General features: G+C 38.9%; 1 protein-coding gene across 2 annotated transcripts in view; it reads right to left on the bottom strand.

The window, feature by feature from the left end:
• LOC122816443 (mucin-12-like) overlaps positions 1 to 20,377 on the bottom strand; it is a 401,780-nt gene that overhangs the window by 337,373 nt on the left and 44,030 nt on the right. For both annotated transcript variants that reach the window (XM_044089236.1, XM_044089235.1), the window contains exons 4-6: positions 11,992 to 15,063; positions 10,430 to 10,542; positions 92 to 150 (exon numbers count right to left, since the gene is read on the bottom strand). In XM_044089236.1, coding sequence (XP_043945171.1) covers positions 92 to 150; positions 10,430 to 10,542; positions 11,992 to 15,063 — 3,244 coding nt within the window. The remainder of the gene's footprint in view (positions 1 to 91; positions 151 to 10,429; positions 10,543 to 11,991; positions 15,064 to 20,377) is intronic.

Genomic DNA, 20,377 nt, shown 5'->3' with positions numbered 1-20,377 from the left:
CAAAGTTAAGTTGAATTTACTAATAATTCAATTACAGACTCACAAGGGCATGAAATGAACAATTAAATGTGTAGACATCATTGTTTCTCACCTGATCTTGTGTTTCTCTAGTCGTTGAAATCCTGGAACCAGTTCATAAAATGGAACAACCTAAACATAACAGAAAATGTTGCACATGAATTCATGCAAAAGGAGGCCACAACTTCTAGGTACCTCTAGCTATCTATTATGACATTATTTTTATTAATCTGGTCAGAATTCAACAGTACATGGCATAATACCAACTTCAGAATTTAAGTCCATTAAATAAGTCATAGGATTATTGGTATAAGAAACAAGAAAAAGAAAGGTATTTACTCAGCGTAATGATAGAAGTGTAAGAGTAGGTCAATCCTCAGTAACAACAGAGCTAATGTTACAGGTATTAGGACTGCTCAGCAAATAAAACTCTGTCTCAGGCTGTTAAGCATCCTCCCCATGCCATAACACTGTGCTAGGTTTCTTCAGATTTTCAATAGGACATGCTAAAAGGTGCCTAAGAATCAGAATGAGGAGTGAGAGAAGAAACTCTGAAACAGCTACATCAGAGGCAGCAGAAGATGGGAGGGCATGTTGTATAGGAAGGACCAACTCTTATAAATATATTATTATATTCAGTACATAACTTTCACATCTGATAAACCAAGCTCTATCTTCTGTAACAGCAAGACATTTTCTGAATAACAGTGACACTGAATGAAAACCTGGACCTAGGCATCACATCTTGCTTATAGTGTTTTGCACAGGCAGCTGCTGTAGAAATATCATCCAAGGCTGCATTCCTGAAAAGGCTATGTCTCTAGAAATTTTTCCAGAGGAATGGGCCTAGGTACTAAAGAAAAGGGCTTGTCATATTTACTGTGACAGAACTGAACTCCTCCTGCCATGTGTCACTGACACTAGAACCAATGTCTTCTATAACAGCTATTTCAGCTTAGATTCAGCTGCTGGTTTAAGGGTGAGTAAGATGAGCTTCTGTAGCATGAAGTGCAAATCTCATGTGTGGCACAGGGTCCTGAAAAGGAAGTCTCAGAAGGAAAGTACTCTTCAAAAAGAGGAAGAGTATATCCCTCTATGAGAAACTGAACGTGCTGCCGGATGGAGATTGATCCAATTATAACTCAACCTGGAATCAAATAATTCAGAGAGGAAGCTGGAATTACAGGGAAAAGGAGATAAAAAGGAGTCTACACCTTTAATAGTGGACCATAGAGAGAAACAAGTCCAAGCATCTTTGCATGCATTTCATGCAACAGGGTGCTGGAAAGATGAGATTATTTGAATTACTCATGCAGCAAAAGAAGGGTCATTGGCCACTAATAGAACTGAAAAAGTCAGTTTTTTAGCCAGAGTGAGTGAATGTCCAGATGGGGTTGTCCAAGCAGTAAGTCAATAGAGCTTTGTTAGAATACAGACATAGGGGTCTGTTCAGTAGATATGACAGAAGCAGAGGAAGCAAGGTTTGCTGAGGGATATAATAGGCTTTATGTAATTAGGCTTTTTAGATGAGCCTTATTAACATAGAAATGTGGGTGGAAGTGTAAAAGACTACGTGTCAGTTGCATGTCACAAAATCAATGGAACAACCTCCTGATGGAGGACTCAGGGTGAAGTAATTGCTGCACTTTGCATTTATCAGAGGGGTAAACAGTTCACAGAAAGATTTATCCTACAGACAAAACAACATGCATGTCACAGAAAGGCAGAGGAAATGATTTCTGGGCATTAAGAGACAATGACTCAGTCTGTCTGCTAGATGAAAGCAGTTGGAATTGATGATTCTCTCTCACTGCATTTCTGCAGGACTACAATCACACACACACCCTTCTCTGTTGATGTATCAAACCACTGCCATGCTCTCTGAGTGTCTGACAATTGCATTCTGTGAAAGGGAGTCTATACTACTGACAGAGACAAGAGAATGGCCTCATTTCCAGGACATCGATGTGGAGGCTTGATTTGGACATTCAGACATCTTGGACCATCTGTCTATTGTTTTGTCCCACCCCCCACCCACCACTAAGACATGTATCTGTAGTAACTCAGGCTATTGGTGTAGATGACTAAAGAATTTCCCATTAAAGGTGCTGTGTGCAGATTTTGGAGAAGTTGATTTGAACTGACATTGGGTCTGTACTCTGAGACTACTGATCCTGACTGTATAATGAAGCACTCTTTTTGTGAAGTACAGCACAGAGTATGATAGGACTGGTGACTACCATTAACCCTAGGATTTTCAGGTACAGCTGAGCTGAAGCTTGACTGGAAGTTACAATCCTTGTCACCTAAACCTGCAAAAAAAGTATTGTATCTTTTCTGGTGGTAGGAAATATATGATGTTCCTACAGCAACCAGCAAATGAATGTCAGCAGCTGAGATGTGGCCAACTGAGATCTCACAAAATTTACTGCCATACCTAGAGAAGGTTCTAAGAAGTGATTCCCTAGAAGTAAGGAAAGCTCAACCCAGTGTAATAGCTAGGAAACAGTCATCCATATTTAACAAGTCTAACGGAGAAAAGTGATGTTTGATATTCATCCATAAAGACCAAAACTGATAACCAACAGCAACACAAAGGAAACATTGACAAGCACTGTCACCACAACCCGATTTTATTGCAGGATTAAGTGCTTTCGTAAAGACTGTAACAAAACATCCTCAGAATCCATTGAATATGTTCACAAATACCTATTAAATACCCCTCCCTAAAAAATCACATGATCTAAAACTCCAATCACTTCAATTCATTAATTAAGTTACAAAACACTTTTACTATAATTTAACACACTTTTTAAAAATATATATATTATATATATCATATAAAAATCTTTAATGTTAGCATATAAACCTATATTCAATCTAAACTGTTTATTAAAGACAATATTAAACTTTGAAGGACATAAGTTTAAAGTGCTAGAAATGGACACAAATTAATTTAAGCCTGGTGATATACAAGTTAGTGGTAGGACCTCCATCACACATCCACTAGCTAAATATGCAGATGAAAAAGTTAAAGGTTTGTTGAATGACTATGCATATTTATATAAGGATTCCTGAGATTTTTTTGTCAAAATTAAGATCAGTAAATTATAGTCCGAATTTAGTTTTTGTTACAATTGACGTGGTAAATTTGTTTAATGTAATACCAGAGGACCAGGGTATAGAAATGTTCCAGGATTTTTTGAATGAATCTGGGGTATTTAACCCAAATGAAATGAATGTTCTGAATACCTTGTTGGAACTAGTGTTAAAATACAACTTTGTATATATGGAGGGTCAGTTTTTTCATCAAAAGTGGGGAGCAGAGATGGTTGCATGCTGTGCCCCTGTGTTTGCCAATATAGTGTTACTTCAGTGGGAGAAACAATGTGTTTTTAATAGATCAGATATTCCCCCTTGGCAACTGTATACATGATTTCTGGACGATATATTTATAGCCTGGGATGCATGTGAGACACAAACACAAAAATGTGTACAATATTTGAATTCCACTACATCTTTTTTGAATTTTACATATAAATATAGTAAGAATGGTATTGATTATTTAGATGTATTGGTGTCCAAAGATCCTGTGAAAGAGACCATTCAGAGCACTGTTTTTAGGAAGGCTACATACTGAAATAGTTTCTTGCATTATGATAGCAGCCATCCTATACACCAAAACAGAGGTATAATTAAGGTGAAGTTTGTCAGACTGGCTCGAATGATTTCAGAAGACAGTAGTTTTGCTAAGGAATGTAAACATTTTGTGGAGTTGTTTGAGGCCAGGCAATACCCATTAGACTTAGTTAATGAAATCCTAGGTGAAGTTTCTGGTAAAAGAAAGAATGGAAACATAATACCTATACTTGGGTCCAATCAATTGTCTAGTGGAGTTGAAAAGAGAAACAAAAATGACGAGCATGTTTCTTGTTCCTTCATAACTGTTTATACACAGGAGTATGAAGGTCTTTGTAGGATTTAAAAAAACAATTGGAAAATTTTCCACTGTTTTGAAGGGCTATATGAATTGGTGGGACACAGGCCTAGTGTGGTTTTTAAGAGGGGACAGTCCCTAAATGAAATACTGGAGAGTGAAAATCAGATGTGGGAATTGAGCAATAAGACAAAAGGTACATTTAAATGTGGGACATGTACCCAGTGTAAATATATATTGGAAGGAGGACATGCAAAAGTATACAGACAGGTGGTATAAATTCCCTTTCATTGTACTTGTAAGTCTATAGGTCTGGTTTATCTTGCTATGTGCAGGAAATGTGAGGGTTTCTATGTGGGAAAAAACACTCAGAGATTTAAAGATAGAATCTACGAACATTTGAATGATATAAAAAAACGGATAATTAAACAAGTCATTATATAAGCATGTGATGAAGTACCCCGATCATGAATTTTTATTTTTTGGGTTACACACTGCATATAAAAATCCTCTAGGTGGCCCATGGGCTGATTTGTTAGAACATAAGGAAACCCTATGGCAATTAAAGTTGAATGCTTGTATACCACTAGGCTTAAATGAATTTGTGTCCCTTTCTAGCACTTTAAAACATATGTCCTACAAAGTTTAATATTGTCTTTAATAGCTTAGGTTGAATATAGGTTTAATATGATTATGTTAAATATTTTATATGATATATATATATATATATATATATATATATATATATATATATATATATATATATATATATATATATATAATTTTTAAAAAAAAGTGTGTTGAATTATACTAAAAGTGTTTTGTAACTTAGTTAATTAATGAATTCAAGTGACTGGAGTTTTAGATCATGTGATTTTTAGGGAGGGGTATTTAATAGGTATTTGTGAACATATTCAATAGATTTTGAGGACATTTTGTTGCAATCTTTACGAAAGTGCTTAATCGTGCAATAAAAATCAGGTTGTGGTGCTTGTCAATGATTGATATTCACTCTTCTGTATTTTCAGTCTTCAATTTTTGGCATTTTAGGACTCGAAGTTGTAAGCCCCAACATATTAATTGGCCACTGGTTATCCACTTAATATTAGCCAGAGATCCTTTGTCTTTTTCGTGTACCAAATGTAATCTGGAATAATATTCTAACCCTCTGTTGTCCACTGGGACCTCCTGAATGTCTGTTGCTGGTAGGAGGTTGAATGCCTTCTGCCTTGTGAATTTTTTCTGATGGAAAAGGAATTTTCAGAAAAGGTACTATTAGTTGAGCCTGAAGAAAATCTTCTATCCTCTTAATATTAGTGTCCTTATCCACCTGTCTGTGGTGAATGACTTCCATGCAGACAGGTGGGGAGGATAGACAACCCCTGACTGCTTCAGGAGTAGGATAGTTGAGCAAGGTCTTAGAACTGCTAATGTCTACCTGTGAATTAATAGCAGCTTCCTTAATTTTGTTGAAGGCCTTTGTAGCCTTATTGGGAAATTGTCTTCATTCCAGCTGTATGTAGTTGACTTTTGGGCTGTGCCTTACTTAAACCATATCTGCCCCTGGCTCTTCTGCATCCTAGTGAGGGTCTATATTACTGTGTCAAAAGACATGTTCGCCGAACACGTCTTCGTCGACAGAAATATTGACCTGTTAAAATCCTGAATGGCCGAATCAGCAAATTTTTTCCCAGGGGAAAAAAATCGCTTGGCTGTCATCGGGGATTTGCCCTTTTCCCCACTGTAGTGCGATCTCGGAGTTGGTGTATTTAGTTATGGGAGTTGTGTAGAGTTTGAAAGTGTGTTTTTTTTTTGTGTACAGCTGAGTGATTTTTTTCCCCCTGGGAACAAATTCGCTGACTCAGCCATTCGAGATTTTAGCAGGTTGATATTTCCATGTAGATTAAGATGTGGCCAATGGACATGTCTTTTGACACGGTAATATAGACCCCCTAGTGAAGGTGTATTTTGGAAGCTGAAAAGTGCTGCCCACAGCAGTGAGGTCCTTGCTCTACTTCTCTGTATTTTCTAAGTGTAGTTTTACATGAGGACCAAAAATGGATGGATCTTTGAAAGTGGAGGTTGTAATGGTCATCTTGGTGTCTTTGATAAAATCTGTTTGGCAGAGCCATCCATGGCAGTGAATAACAATACTAGATCTGATAGCTGTAACAGTCCCTTGGGTAACATTAAATCAAGTATGAGTATCTCATGGCTCATTATGCTCAAAATAGTCAAGGACTGAGAGAGAAGTTTGCCTGTGACTGGCCTGTTGTCAAACTTTCAATGTATTGGTACATTAATGTTTTGGTACATTTTGCAGCAATGTCACATTCAGAATCCATCATATTAGTGACATGCTGTCCCATGCTCTTGGCTCCTTATGTAGGGAAAAAACAGTAGGTCTGTTGAGGGTTGGAGCCTTTTTAAGGGCTGTTACAGAGGTCAGGGTAGCAGGCTTGAGAGTTTCATCCCAAAAGTCTATTCTCTGAAAGTCCAAAAAACATAGGTCCTTCTTTAGGACTGGGACGACTGTGTTGAGTTTTCCTAAACAATCAGAGTGACATCCTTTAGAAAGAAACCATGCAAAACATTGCTGGCTAGACCTACAGACTTTCTGAAGCCTCCTCTGTGAGGTATCACAGAGGGTTGTTGGGATATCGTCCTTGCTGCTGCTGCCATTAACCCTAGAACTTTCAGGTACAACTGAGCTGAAGCCTGATTGGAAGTTACAACCTTTGTCACCTGAGCCTGGAAGTCGGGAAAGCTCAATCCAAACCTGGAGACATCGGTGGGTATGTGAGGATTTGGCATCCTCATTATCATAAGCATCTTCCACTGTGGTCTCCTATGGGGAGTCTAAGTGCTTAGGTTTATAACAGGCTTTCCTAGGCTTGGATTACAGTTTGAAGAAGATAAGAAGACCCTCTTAGTATAGGATGACTCTTTGGGGAGCTGCAGAAGGATTGTGCTTCCCTGGCCTGCTAAGGTAGTACCATCTGGAAGGCTGACGGATCAAGAGTAGATTGTTCTGTAGTTAATGGAACCAGCATTGGGGATGGGATATACTGTGTCAAGGGAAGCCATGGCATAGGTATGAAGTGCCAGGTTTAACAGTAGTACACTAGTGGTCAGCTCTCATTGCTTGATCACTGGCATGTGAATCTGGGGATGTTACCTTGAAGAGACTTGTAAGTACTGGTGTAATATGCTGAAATGAAACACACCATGCTTAATATCAGTGGAAAAGTGTCACAGTGTGACTGGCAGCTCCAGTTGTCTTCTATTGACGTCGTAAAGACAACATGGTGAATGGTCCGCTTGCCATCCATGTTATTTCTTTTTGGGGGGGGGACTTAAAAGATTCTTCAACAATTAAGATTCCTCACCTAAAAATGTTTTTCAGATGTGATGAGAGAAATAAAACATAATTTATTTGGTGATTCCATCAATAGGCTATATGAATAGTATACCTTGAGGTCCCACTATGGCTGTCTAGCTTCAGCCTTCCTCCCTTTTCAACAGAGGCTCTTCTGCTTAGGGCAAAGATAAGTTAAATTATTTGGGTTGCAAGACAAAGTAAACCTGATGTTAAGTGTGTTGCTTGCAATTTGCCACTTAGCATAACTCATGTACCAATATAGAACATTCCTGAAATATGCAAAGTGGTGCAGAAGCTGAAATCATTACAAGTAACTTCAAATTTTTACCATCTAGGAAAGATCCAGTTTAAAACCAATTCTCTTAAGGAATCTGTCACTTGGGAAATAAGCCTGATTTAGGGACTTAGAAAGACCATTATTATGTTAATAGAAGAACAAGGACAATTCCCATGTCAGTTTGTAGTCAAAAACAATCCAGAGAGTTGTGCTTAGCACACTAACAGAAGAAACTCTTTTCTTAGCAGATGGAATTAATTATGTAATGTTTCTTATGAAACTATTTTCGGAGTTCTAGTTAGGTGATGTATATGGACACACATACCTCATTGCACATCATTTATAATTGTTATTTGATAGATGCTGTTAAGTCCACTAACCTTTTTTGTTGTTGTTGTTGTTGTTAGGAAAGAGTGTATAGAGTCTATGCCTAGGGAAAACCAGCATAAAAGAGTTGATTCAGTATGAGAGGATTTACCGTTCTTTGAAGAAGTAACAGCAACACTTAATGAAGGACTGACAGCGCTGATTGCTTATCGTACCCTTGTTAAGCTATTCAGCTCCATTCCATATAAGGGAATAATTGACAAACTAACAGCACTAAATGTCAATTCATAAGCAATTCAAAGGGTAAAATGCAAGATAAACAAAAGGACACAAGCAGTCAAGATAATCTGTCCAATCAGGGGATTCCATTGATGTTTCACAAGGGTGTATAGTGGTGCTACTTCTTTTTGGGCTAGTCTTGAGACAAATACAGAGAAGTGCAGAATAGTAGCATACATCTACAGAAATGCTTCCACCTCATTTGCTATAAGTGATATTCATTTGCAGACAAATATGGCATAAGAGAACTAGGTACTTATGTGGACAACTTTCTCTTTCAATCATCATGTTTCTACTATAGTTAGGAAATCCTTCTATCTGGCCCAGTTAAGTTTCCAGGAAATCCTTCTACCTGGCCCAGTTAAGTTTCCAGGGAATATCTTGTTAACATCTTCCATTATCAGTCCCATCATTGAATAAAATGACCTCTTTGGTGTGTACAAATCCAGGCATATTGCTCAAATGAAAAGGCCACAGCAATTTTTGACCATGAAAAGTAATGCTATTAAATTCTTCAACTATCCCAGTAGATTAGCACAACTCTTCCTGTACTCAGTAACCTTTTGCATGGTCCAGGTGACTTGTGTCTTGTGTTTTGAAGCATACAAGACGCAGTCCTATTTGACCTCCTATTTCATTGCAAAACCAGTGGCTCTACAAACATGACACCCATTCTAGGGGCCTAAATCTACACCAACAAATAAATAAGACTCACTGGAGGGATAGGTTCATAGCTCAACATATTCCCAGCCTATGATTTAAGTTCTACAGGTCAAGGAAAGTACTGTTATGGCTATCTCTAAAACTAGTCCCTTTTTTTGTTGTTTGGTCCCCCCGTGACATCATTACTTCCCAGCCCAGCCTCCAGTGCCCATGTCCCCATTTCTTCCAACTCATCCCCTGCCACTCTTGACTTACTTCCAATTCTTGTCTCCTACTGCCCCAGACTTACTATGTCACTGGGGCTGGTCATGGATCCTAAGGGCATCCTAGCAGCTTGGCTGTCTTGGCTTAAATGCCCTACCCACTCCCTGCCCTGCCTTCCACACTCATTGGTTCATCTGAGGACAACTCCCCTCATTGGACCACACCTCTACTAAGGGAGCATCATCAGCATGTATGCAAGTACACGTACAGGTGCGCACCACACACACACACACACACACACACACACACACACACTTATATATATATATATATATATATATATATATATATATGTAGCTATATATCCATCTCTCTCTCTCTCTCTCTCTCTATATATATATATATATATAGGCTTTCTTGATCATAATTTTTGTAATTTTGGAGACCCATAACTAAATAATCTCAGGAAACAAACAGCAATTCAAAAAGAGGACAATGACTATCTAAACTCTAGCTGAGGGCAAGACACTTCGCATCTTGTGTTTGGAAGACTGTACCCCCCCCCCCCCTTATACCACTATTATGTATGTTAACTCAAAGATTACTGCACCTTGGAGAAAAAGAAAAACTCAGAGACACAGCAATCTTGGATTTAGTACTTATTTTCGTTTCTTCTGTGCTTGTGCACACTCACGTGTGTGCAAGTGTGTATGTGTGCATGTGTGTGTGCATGAGCATGTGTGAGTGTTTGTATGTGTCCATTTGTCCATGATAAGAATAACCAAAAAGGGTCCTGAATGGAGATCAGCACCTCACTATTTGACCATTTATTACTGTACATTATCTTTTGCTGACATAATGGATCCATGTTTTTTTCAAGTCCACTGCAACCACACGGCAAACAAATTAAGATTTCTTGATGACAATAAGCTTTAGGAATTAAATGAGATGTGAAACAGAAAAGAGGACATTGGTGCTAGTGAAGTAGGAACTCAGTAATAATGGTGAATAACATTTACTGGTCACAGAGAAAACTGCAATATGTTCAAATTTAAACATGCCACTTTTTTATATTGTAGGTAAGGTCGTACACCCTCCCTTTTTGGTTTTATTTATAAGTACAAATTTCCCCCAGCCCTGCTTTACTTTTGGTAAAAGTCTCCCTCAGATTTTGTGTTCCTTGCTTACGACTTCTTAGTTGACAAATACAACCAGCATTCTCAAAGGCATCATTGATGCAAGGCACACAAACTCATAATCAAAGTGCCTCACAATTCTGAAATGATTTCAGAGTACTAGGAAGGAGACAGAAGCAAGTAGGTGCAATATGCAGACCACTTACCAGTTTTGTGAAATTCTGGATGAAAGTCTGATAATCTTGAGATCTGAGATATTCTGAATTGTTGCTGAAGCTGTGTTGCAGAGCACATATTTGGGGGATGCGTATCAGTTGTTCTAGACAGAAGAAAATACGACACAACACTATTAAGATACAATTTACTTAATTCAGAGTATACTGTTCTCATGAAATATTCTTTGCCAGTGTGACTTTCCTGCTGGAAATCTCTTTACACCTTACTTATCGGCAGTGCCTGTTTATTTGTAGGAAGCAAGCAGTGCTGTTCTGCTGATTTCATTTTATTAAGCATTATAGTAATTTGAGTAAATCACATTGGCAATATTATACAGTGTTGTAATGCTGCTTCTGTATATGTAAACACCACAAATGTACAGATGTACAGCAACAAGGCTGTAGCAATGTGAAAGCAAACCAAACAACTTGTTTTGCCATGAAACCCACGATTTTTTTTTTTTGCCCTTTCTTGTTGTCTGTAATAGCAGCTGGACTATTTGCTACTGATGGATGCCTGTTCCTCAAGTTTGGGATTTTCCATTTGTCCAGTTTACTTCTTTTACTTGGAAGCACCAAACTCCCCATACTGGCTGAGTGGGTTAGTTTTACTGTGAGCTAGGAGGAGAAGACAAGAGGTTTGCAGCATGAGGCATCACCCACGGCACCCACAGGGCTTTTACTTATTTCCACCTTATTTTCCCCTGTGGTTAGACAACACTTAACAGTGAGCATTGGGAGGTTATAATTCCCTACATCCACAGTGATGTATGGTTCAGATGCACCGCCCACTCTGTTACAGGCTCACACTGTTGGCATTCATTTTCTGATCTCCACCAGAGAATATAACATAAGGCATGCCCCAAGTAATCTCCCACATCCTCTACCAAAGACAGGCAAGCAGGTAGCAGGTATAAATCTCATCATTCCCCTTTCACTCCCCATCAGCTCTTCCACTGCCCAGACTGTTAACTAATCTTGGTCAAGTGGGCCATAGTCAATGCTCCATTCCTATAAGCTACACAACCAACTGCTCTGTTTAGTGTACCATGACACACTTTTTAAAGGTATTTCCCATCTAACATTTAATAAATGTGCTAAATGGCTAAACTTGTGAAGATTTCTCAGTGGCCAGAAATGCCAATAGTCTATTTTTTCATGAAAGTAAGGGGTTGACTCCCATGTCCTTTTATACACATCCACTAAATTCATGCAACCCACAAGCTCTATCAACACAAGGGTAAACCTAGTGGTGTTGCATTTATAACATTTGTATTAGTGACCATAAAAATCATTCCAAAGCCTTTCAAAGGACAGTTCAAGGCTGACTTTTCAAGGGCAGACATCTTCATTTTTACTTGGTTTGCTGTTGTGGTCAAAATATTTTGAAACTTACAAAACAGAAGATAATTACAAAACATGGAACAGTGTTTGTGTTATAACTATGTTTTTGTAAGCATGTACTCCTAACTACATCAAGAAAATAATAAAAATCATCCCACCTTTAAAAAAATCAGTCTGTCATACTCATGGAAACCTTTTTGCAAACTTACCTTTTAAAATTGGGAGTTGATCTTCTGCTATAAAAATCTGAGTTTTTCTATTGAATGATGTCAAGGTTGACAATGAATAACCTGTGCTAAACATCGTCTCATTGGTTGCTCCTGTTTGTGACGTAATGGGTTTAGGGCTGGAGCTATTCATGTGCAATTGCAGTGTACCTGCAACCTTTGTTGAATCTTTATCTGTAACAGCAAAATACTCTTCATCTGGTGTAGCTGTCATTGTGGGCAAAATTTTGTCTAAGGTCAGAAAACTACTGTCACTCATATGCATTGTTGTGATGTAGTCAGTAGTATTTGACTGGGAAACTGCTTCATGTTCATTAAAAGATTTATGAGTTGACATCTCAGCTGTCATCCTCAAAGCCACATTTTGTGTATTATCATCCTTTTGGAACCATGTTGAGGGATTTGATGTCTGTTTATTCCTGGTGTATAAAGTCCCATTGGAGTCGGTTACCCTTTGAGTTGCAGTGTTGGCTTTACTATTGTCAGGGTCAGATATTAATACTAGCCAGGTGCTTGTGCTGTTAGTCGTAATGTATGATGATCCTGATGCAGTTTCCAGCATATGTTCAGTATATCCAGGGATAGGTGAAGATGGAGAAGGTTCTGGAATAGCAGTTATAGAACTAGAATCCTTATAAGGTTGGACACTGCTAAGCATATCTGGATTCATTACATACAGATCAGCATTTGATGGTAATGTTGTGTAACTTGCTGTTGTTGTATACGTAGCTTCTTTGCTCAGCTGCACAACAAATGTTGCATTTGGAACATTTATTTGCTTAGTAACATCATTAGGTGAAGCGCTGCCAGCTTGGGTCAATGAAAGGGTTGTAGACATTCCATCACTGCCTTGGGTTTTGTTCCTCACTAATATGGCTGTTAGCACAGTGCTTTCTTCTACTGGTAATGCTAATTTATCATATGTGATAGTTTGGGATGTCTGTTTTGATGCTGGTAAAGACATCCATGTGAATGAAAATGGATTTTCAGAAGTTTGTAAGTATGTGTGGTAGGATTCCTTAGATGAATCTCCAAGTGAAGTTATAACGCTGGTGCTTCCTTTTTCTGTTGATGGCATTTTTGAGTCAAAAATAGAAACTGCGGTAGTATTTTTTGTGTCTTTATTAGAAAATAGTTTGGGCTCTTTACTGAATGCCATTAAAACTTGTGAACCTGAAAGTGATACATATGAGCTCATTTTAGATCTGGAAGATTCTGATGAATGTGAAAAATCTGACCTATTTAAATTCTCTTTGGCTGTACTAGATGTGATTCCCAGAATCCTTTTTGTAAAAATATGCTGTTGTGAGTTTTCAGATGCAGAAGAAAATATTCTCTCCATTGTTGTAGGTGTGACTGTCATTTGTGTTGTCTTGTCAGATGGCTGATGTTTTCTGAAATATTCTGCATTTTGACTAGTTTCAGTATTTGTTTTCTTTGGCAGGAATATCTCTGCAGTACTAGTATCTTCAGTGGTTACTGGGTTAGTGGTTCTGCTTTCAGCAAATGTCTCTGAGGAAGGAGTGGCCACAAGGTGACTGCCATACTCAGCTTGGACTTGTTTAGTCATAGGAGATAATGCTGGAAGGGCATTAACTGTGTAATCATATAATGAGGTTACAAGATGTGCCGAGGAATGTAACCTTGCTTGGCCAGCATGAATCTGAGATATTGCAGACTTTATATTCGTCATTTCCCCTTCTTCAGTACTACTGGAAATAGATTTTGAATGTACAGTACTGATGTAGAGATAAGGCTCAGTTGCTGGTTCATCTGCATTATGGCTCTTTGTGTACCCTTGAAGCAAGGATGCATCATGCAGTAATGCAGCAGTGTTTGCAGAAACACCTTCCATCGCTTTCTCTAGAAACGTGGATAGAGTCACTGTTTCTTCAGAAGCATCAGCAGGCTTGTATTGCTCTGATGGTTCCCATGTAAACAATGTGGTTTGCTCTGAACTGTTAATGGCATTATCATCATTTACTGCTATATCACTGTTTTGGAGTAAAGTATGTCTGCCGGAACTAGGGCTATCATTTTTTTCTGTAACCCGTTCTATGTTCTGTATCTGCTCAGACTCCATACTGTTTAAAGTTATATTGCTTGAGAATGATGGAATATGAGTCCCTTTTGTGCTCAGAATTCTGAAGGCTGTGGATATATGAGTATTATCAACATCTGATGGATTCTTTTTAGAACTGTCAGCAATTCCATATACAGTGGTCAGACTGTCAGGAATATGCACAGCTGAGGTACTATGTGGTTCTGAAGTTCGAACAGATATATGGGCTTGAGTAAGTGAATTACGCTGAGGAGTGCTACTGACTGAAATGTATTTCTTCATTTGTAGTCTGTTTGTATGGTGGAATTCCTTTGATAACAGTGATACAGTCCCAGAGGTATCATGCATGACTTCTGTCTTAACTGCCAAAACAAGTGCTGGGGTGTCTTTCTGACTGCTTTCTAAGAGCATTTTTGAGGGTGATGTTATCTGAAAAGGTGATTTGGAAGTGCGTTCTGTATTAGTGCTTTGGGTTGGATTCAGCTTGACAGGAGTTCCTGTAGGTGATGCAAGACTACCTGGTACAAGTAGGTGGTTCTCGGAATGTAGAGTGACTGTAGAAGATGCACTGGATTTACCCTGTAGATACATATTTCTTGTGAAGATATGTGGCACACCAGTTTTTTTGATCTGAGGTAGCACTGCACCATATGTAGTTGGTGATATTTTGTTTATTTCTTGTTGCATTTCTCTGCTAGCTGATGTCAGAAAAGATGCCTGCAGTTCTTGCCCAGATCCATTTTCTTCTTTATTTATGGCAGAATTATGCATTTTGATTTTGCTCTGATTAGTAAAAATCGAATGTTTATCCTCATAATGTGCAGCTTTAGCACTTGCCCCATGATCGGATGAGCTCTGGGGGATCTGCGTACCTTCATTGAATGCATTAGGAGCAACACGCTGATTTAGTGTAGAAAATGGTTCTTGTGACTCTACAAGTGAAGCATTTTCCAGGAAACTAACCTCTTTTATGGTGGAAATGTTGCTCATATCTGTTGATAAAGATAAGAATAAAGACAAAATTCAGTTTTCAAATACAGAAAAAAAAATATTTAAAAATGAACTGCACAATAAAGGCAATAATTAGCAACTTAAAAATAAATAAGCATTGATCCAGCACTCATAGACATGTGTGGTACACTGTACCTAAACTGACAGCGTGCACACATGTGCAGGCTAATGATGATTCATAGTTCTGTATTGCGCTCCAGTGCAGTGAGCCCACAAGCACAACTGAAGACACATACAAATAACTACATAATTACATGCAAATTAAATGGGGTAGTAAAATGAGGTCAGATTGATATTAAAATGTATGCAAGTGTAAGATGAAAACAGTCATGATTCATAGCTGTCTACAGCAGGAACTGAGTAGCTGTCTGCTCTTGCCTATTAAAGGGCAAAGTACTCTAAAAATGCAATTGTTGAAGCAGCCATTCCTCAGCAGCAGACAAAAGTCCTTAATGTTGCCAGTGCCTCACAGTGCATAGTGCCATTCTGTAATAACATAAACTGTACTGCCATTGATTGTCAAACCAAGTCTTACAGATCAAGAGATTATTGATTGCTTTAGAGTTGATCAAGGCATCGTACAAGTCTAGGCTGTCCTGGACCAGCCACGCCCACAATCAATAGGAATTTGTGATTTTTCCCATACCTATGGAAACCAAGGTATGTATATCTCTGTCTACTCTAGCTACAGGGTCCTTTCAGAAACTGACTGGGAACACATTAGGTAGTGTGCCATTCTCTACATGCTTCTACATGTGGTGGATCATATATTCTTTTCTACCTTACCAAAGGAGAGAGTTAACACCATGCATGCCTTCTATGATATTGTCCACCTCTCTGGGGTATTTGCTGCCATAAACGGCACATGTAGCAATAAAGCCCCCCATCTGTCACACAGCCACAGAGGTTTGTGATAGTGAATGACTTCCATTCCGTGAAATGCAAAGTAGTATTTGAAACATGTGAAGTCATAACCAATGTGCCCACACAGCACCCAGGCAGACTGCATGCTTTACATATGCCACATTTCATTTATATCACCACTTCATGGATACTGAAATTCTATGGATCACCTGGTTGGTAAGTGCAAGCACAGTGGTTAATATCAAAATCACAAAATGTGCACTCGGCCTGCTCATAGCCCACTTACACTGCCTTAACATGTCTAGGGGAGCACTCCAGTATGATCCTGCCACAGCCTGCCCAGGTTATTGGTATGGTTGGATTGGCCATACATGCAGCCAGCAGAAATTATATATAAATACCATCATCTTATGAGGGTGAGATGTAACACTAACAACCGGCAGATGCATAACCATCTCACAGATATTAACTGATGCAGTACATGGCAATTCAAGCAATGCAGTGATATCTTGTCCAGATATATGAGCTCTTGCAAGTGCAAAGTGAAAATGTTGTCTCATACAGATTAAACATGATGCATGCAGTGTAAATATCAGGCTATGCAGTCCAGTGCACAGTCAAGCCATGCTGTGCGTCACTCAGGCACTCCCACATTTACCAAAAAGGAGAGAGGGTTCAGAGGGTCACAGTCATCATCATTCAGTGTACAGGTGGCCAGGGACACAATAACACATGTCTGGCTGTACACACTAGGAGGAGTGCATATCATACAAGTCTAAGATGAGGATATAAAGTGGCAGATATGCTGTGTCATATACTACACTCTCCTGTGATGAGATGGACATCTCACTAGGTGACTATGACCTAATGCAGAGGTAGGCATCCCAAGGTGAAGGGCATTCTATGTCATATACAGTTTCTCCCTGGCATGAGTTTGGGGTGCCACAACATGACCATAACCTGCAGTTACTACACTGGAATATTGCAGTAAGAACTTTGAATGTTGCACTAAGGCCTTAGAATGTTGCACTAGGACCTTACCCTACTTCTAACATGCAGCAAAAGCCCTACCCTTTCTCCCCTGTATAGCAGCACCCTTACTTGACTGCTGCCTGTACAACAGCAGCTCATTCTGCTTAGTTTATACTTCAAAACCTGAGCTAAATTTTAGGTTGCCAGTCCTTCATCTGCTACTTCCATCACATTATCATCATCAGCATCATCATCATGTTAATTTTTAGCTACTGCGGCACCTAATAAATAACTGTCTTACCTCAAACACCCAATATGGGCATGGGCTGAATCACACAACTGACACAGCCCTTCTTAATGTTATAGGATATATCTGTAAGACAACATTAGACAAACTGAATGGCCAGCAGAGAAGGAAGTGGAGGGACAGATACTCTCCGACTGCTTCCAGAGTGGGGCAGTCAGGAAGGTCTCAGCAGTTCTGTTTTGTCCAGCAGAAGGGTGACCTTGCTTACCTTTTTTGTTGCTGGTCACCCCCTCTGTCTGGGGGGAATGGCAATTCTGGCAGTTGCCATGGTAATTCTGGTTTCTTCCAGATCTTTGATTTTGTTGTTGTTGACCGCAAATGAACTATAGCTGTTGGGGGCTTGTTTGTGTCCTGGAAAAAGAAGATTTTGGGGAGTCTGAAATTTAACACCAACACTTTGATTTTACACCATTCCCTAAATTCTCCAGAAGTGATTTCACTTTATGACCAAAAAAAGTGATACCCTAAAATGGAGAATTCAAGGAAGTCACCTTGGTGCCTTCAGTAAAGTCAGTAAGCCAGAGCCAGGTGTGCCAGAGCATAGCAACACTGCTGCCAGTATAACAGACTGAACCTTCTGCAGAGCAGTATCTGAGTCGCATGGTGAGGATCAAAACCGAGGAGACATCTGTTGATTGTAACTGCAACATTTGTTTTAGAGGTTTCTGGTTCAGAGACTGGTGCTTTTTATCAACCAGGTCTCACAGCAACCAAATCATATGCAAAAGCTAGCTTGTGGACCTCAGAGAAAAAGTTGAGGACATATAAAGACACTTTTTTAACTCAATCTGTAGAATAGACTGAACCTTCTGCAGAGCAGTATGCAAGTGTCATGGTGAGGATCAAAACTGAGGAGACAACTACCAATTGTGACCTCAACCTTTGTTTTATAAGTTTCTTTTTTAGTGACTACTGCAGTTCATCAGCCAGGTTTCATGGGAACTGACTCATATGTAAAAGTTAGTTTGTGGACCTCAGAGAAAAAGTTAAGGACATGTAAGCATGCTTTTCAAACTCATCCATTGGCTCTAGATTCTTCATCAGGAGATCAACTGCAAGGCTTTGTAGAGTTAGAGCCTTTTTAAGGGCTGCTACTGCAACTACTGAATCAGTTGTTGGAGTCTCCAACCAGCAGTTCCAATCATTAGAGAGCCAGAGAATTCTATGTGGTTTCCTAGATATGGCAACCAGATTGCACTGGTCATAAGTTTTAATAATTTTTATTAATGAGGAACTTCCCATGAAGATTGTTGATAGGTCTGAAATGACTATTGCAATATCATCTGCAGGGAAGATACTGGATGGGTGAGTTTACTGCATTTTTCAAAAATTTCATCAAATTTGGGGTCATCTGAGGAGATGAAGGTAAGTCAGCATTCTCCTTGTCTTTGATATCAGATGTGAGTACTCAATGGTGCAGTGTATATACTTCCTTTTGCATATGTGCTTTCTGGCTACCCTTGGACATAATGGATTCAAAGAAGAAGAAGCATGTTCATGGCCTGATGTCATGGTGGGAAATTGCGTAGGCTATTGAGATGCTCTGTCCAGCTGCTAGACAAGCGGCACACCCATGGGTTCAGCTAGCAGCTGGTCTGTTGCCTGATTTCAAAATGCATGCTGAACTATGTGTACTCACTACCCAGCTAGATAAGTATATTGCATGAACACATGCAAGGAAAACTATCCTTCCTTGCTGATGGTTTTCACTCCGTACTTCTGCAACTAGTTAACTATACAAAAATGTGCAGGCAGATTGGATAGACCAGTCAATGTGCTTACTGCTCATGGAAACTGTTCATTTTACTGAATATACTTTCTTCATTCCACTAAGTGGAGAAGCAAAACTTTTTTTTTCTTAAATTAAATTTACAACAGTTTTCTTCCTGGAGAAGAAAAAAAGATACTTTATATATCTGGAGTGCCCTACAAGCACACATCCATTGCACAATGCATACCTAGAAATATCTTACTGTAGACAGAGCAAATGCAGTGCATGTCTTAAATGCTCAAAAGTACCAGAAACTGGCAGAAGAGCACTGCAGTCTGCTTATACAATGACATTATTTAGAAAAGGTAGCAGTCTGTTTTTTTAAGTATTGTCATTGTATGACAGCAATAATCCACTCCTGTGTGTGGATAGTTCTAGTTCTCATTCTAATTCTGCCTTTACTGATCACTTTCTAGATTTTTCTTTACTTTGTATTGATTTTCAGGCATCAGTAAAACAGAAGAAGTAGGCTGAGTGAGTGAGAGATTGAGTCACTGCACAGTGCACTGGCGTATTCCTCTATTCTAAAATTGTGAACTGACAGTCCTTATACCTTTACTTTCTCATGAGTTGTTCACTAATCAGATAGTTCTTTGCACATGCCAGTTTTCACTGTAATTGAATTGACTAGTCATGGCATGTTTGAACTCCCAGGCAGTCTCAGATATCCTGAATTCCTGATTTTTCATTGTGCCATATTGCAAAGTATGACAACATTAGGTATTCCCTGTTTCAATAATACAGACTTTAATGTACTAATCACACGTTCACTTATTGAAACTGTCAGAGTGATTGTTTCAGGGAACTTGGAAGAATAATAGTCTATACATATAAGGCACATGGCTTCTTTGGTATGAATCAAATCAGTGCCCACTTGTGTCCATGTGCACCCATGTACTAGGTATGCTGATATCTCTTCCTCTGGATTATTACTGTATGCACTGTAGATGGGAAATCTCTGTACTATTTGTTTTATTTGAATCTACATTCCTTGACAATACATTATACGTCTTGTTTGGGTTTTGCACTTTACTATTCTCTGGTGTGATTTATGCATCCTCTCAAGTATTTTGTCTTCTCAGTTGACTAGGAACTACTGTTATATCAATTATAAAACATTAAGCCTTGAGTAAAATTTATTCCATCACCAAAAGAATGTAAGGCTTAATTTTGATGGGTACTGATGTTTTATGTTCAGGCCAGTCTCTTGTTGCAATGTGTTTCAATAACTGCATTTCTACATTTCTAAATCAGTTGCAGTGCATCACTGGAATTCTTTTACTTTTGATTCTGTTGTTGGTAATGGAAGTATTACCTAAAGTCATGCTCAAAGCGTGGTCCAGAGGCTGCTGCTTGTCCCTGAGCTGTTTTCATTCTCTTA

Source organism: Protopterus annectens, chromosome 12.part0 (genome assembly GCF_019279795.1).
Source record: "Protopterus annectens isolate FY-2018-M chromosome 12.part0, PAN1.0, whole genome shotgun sequence".
Lineage (NCBI taxonomy): Eukaryota > Metazoa > Chordata > Ceratodontiformes > Protopteridae > Protopterus > Protopterus annectens.
This window is presented reverse-complemented; position numbering and strand designations above follow the sequence as displayed.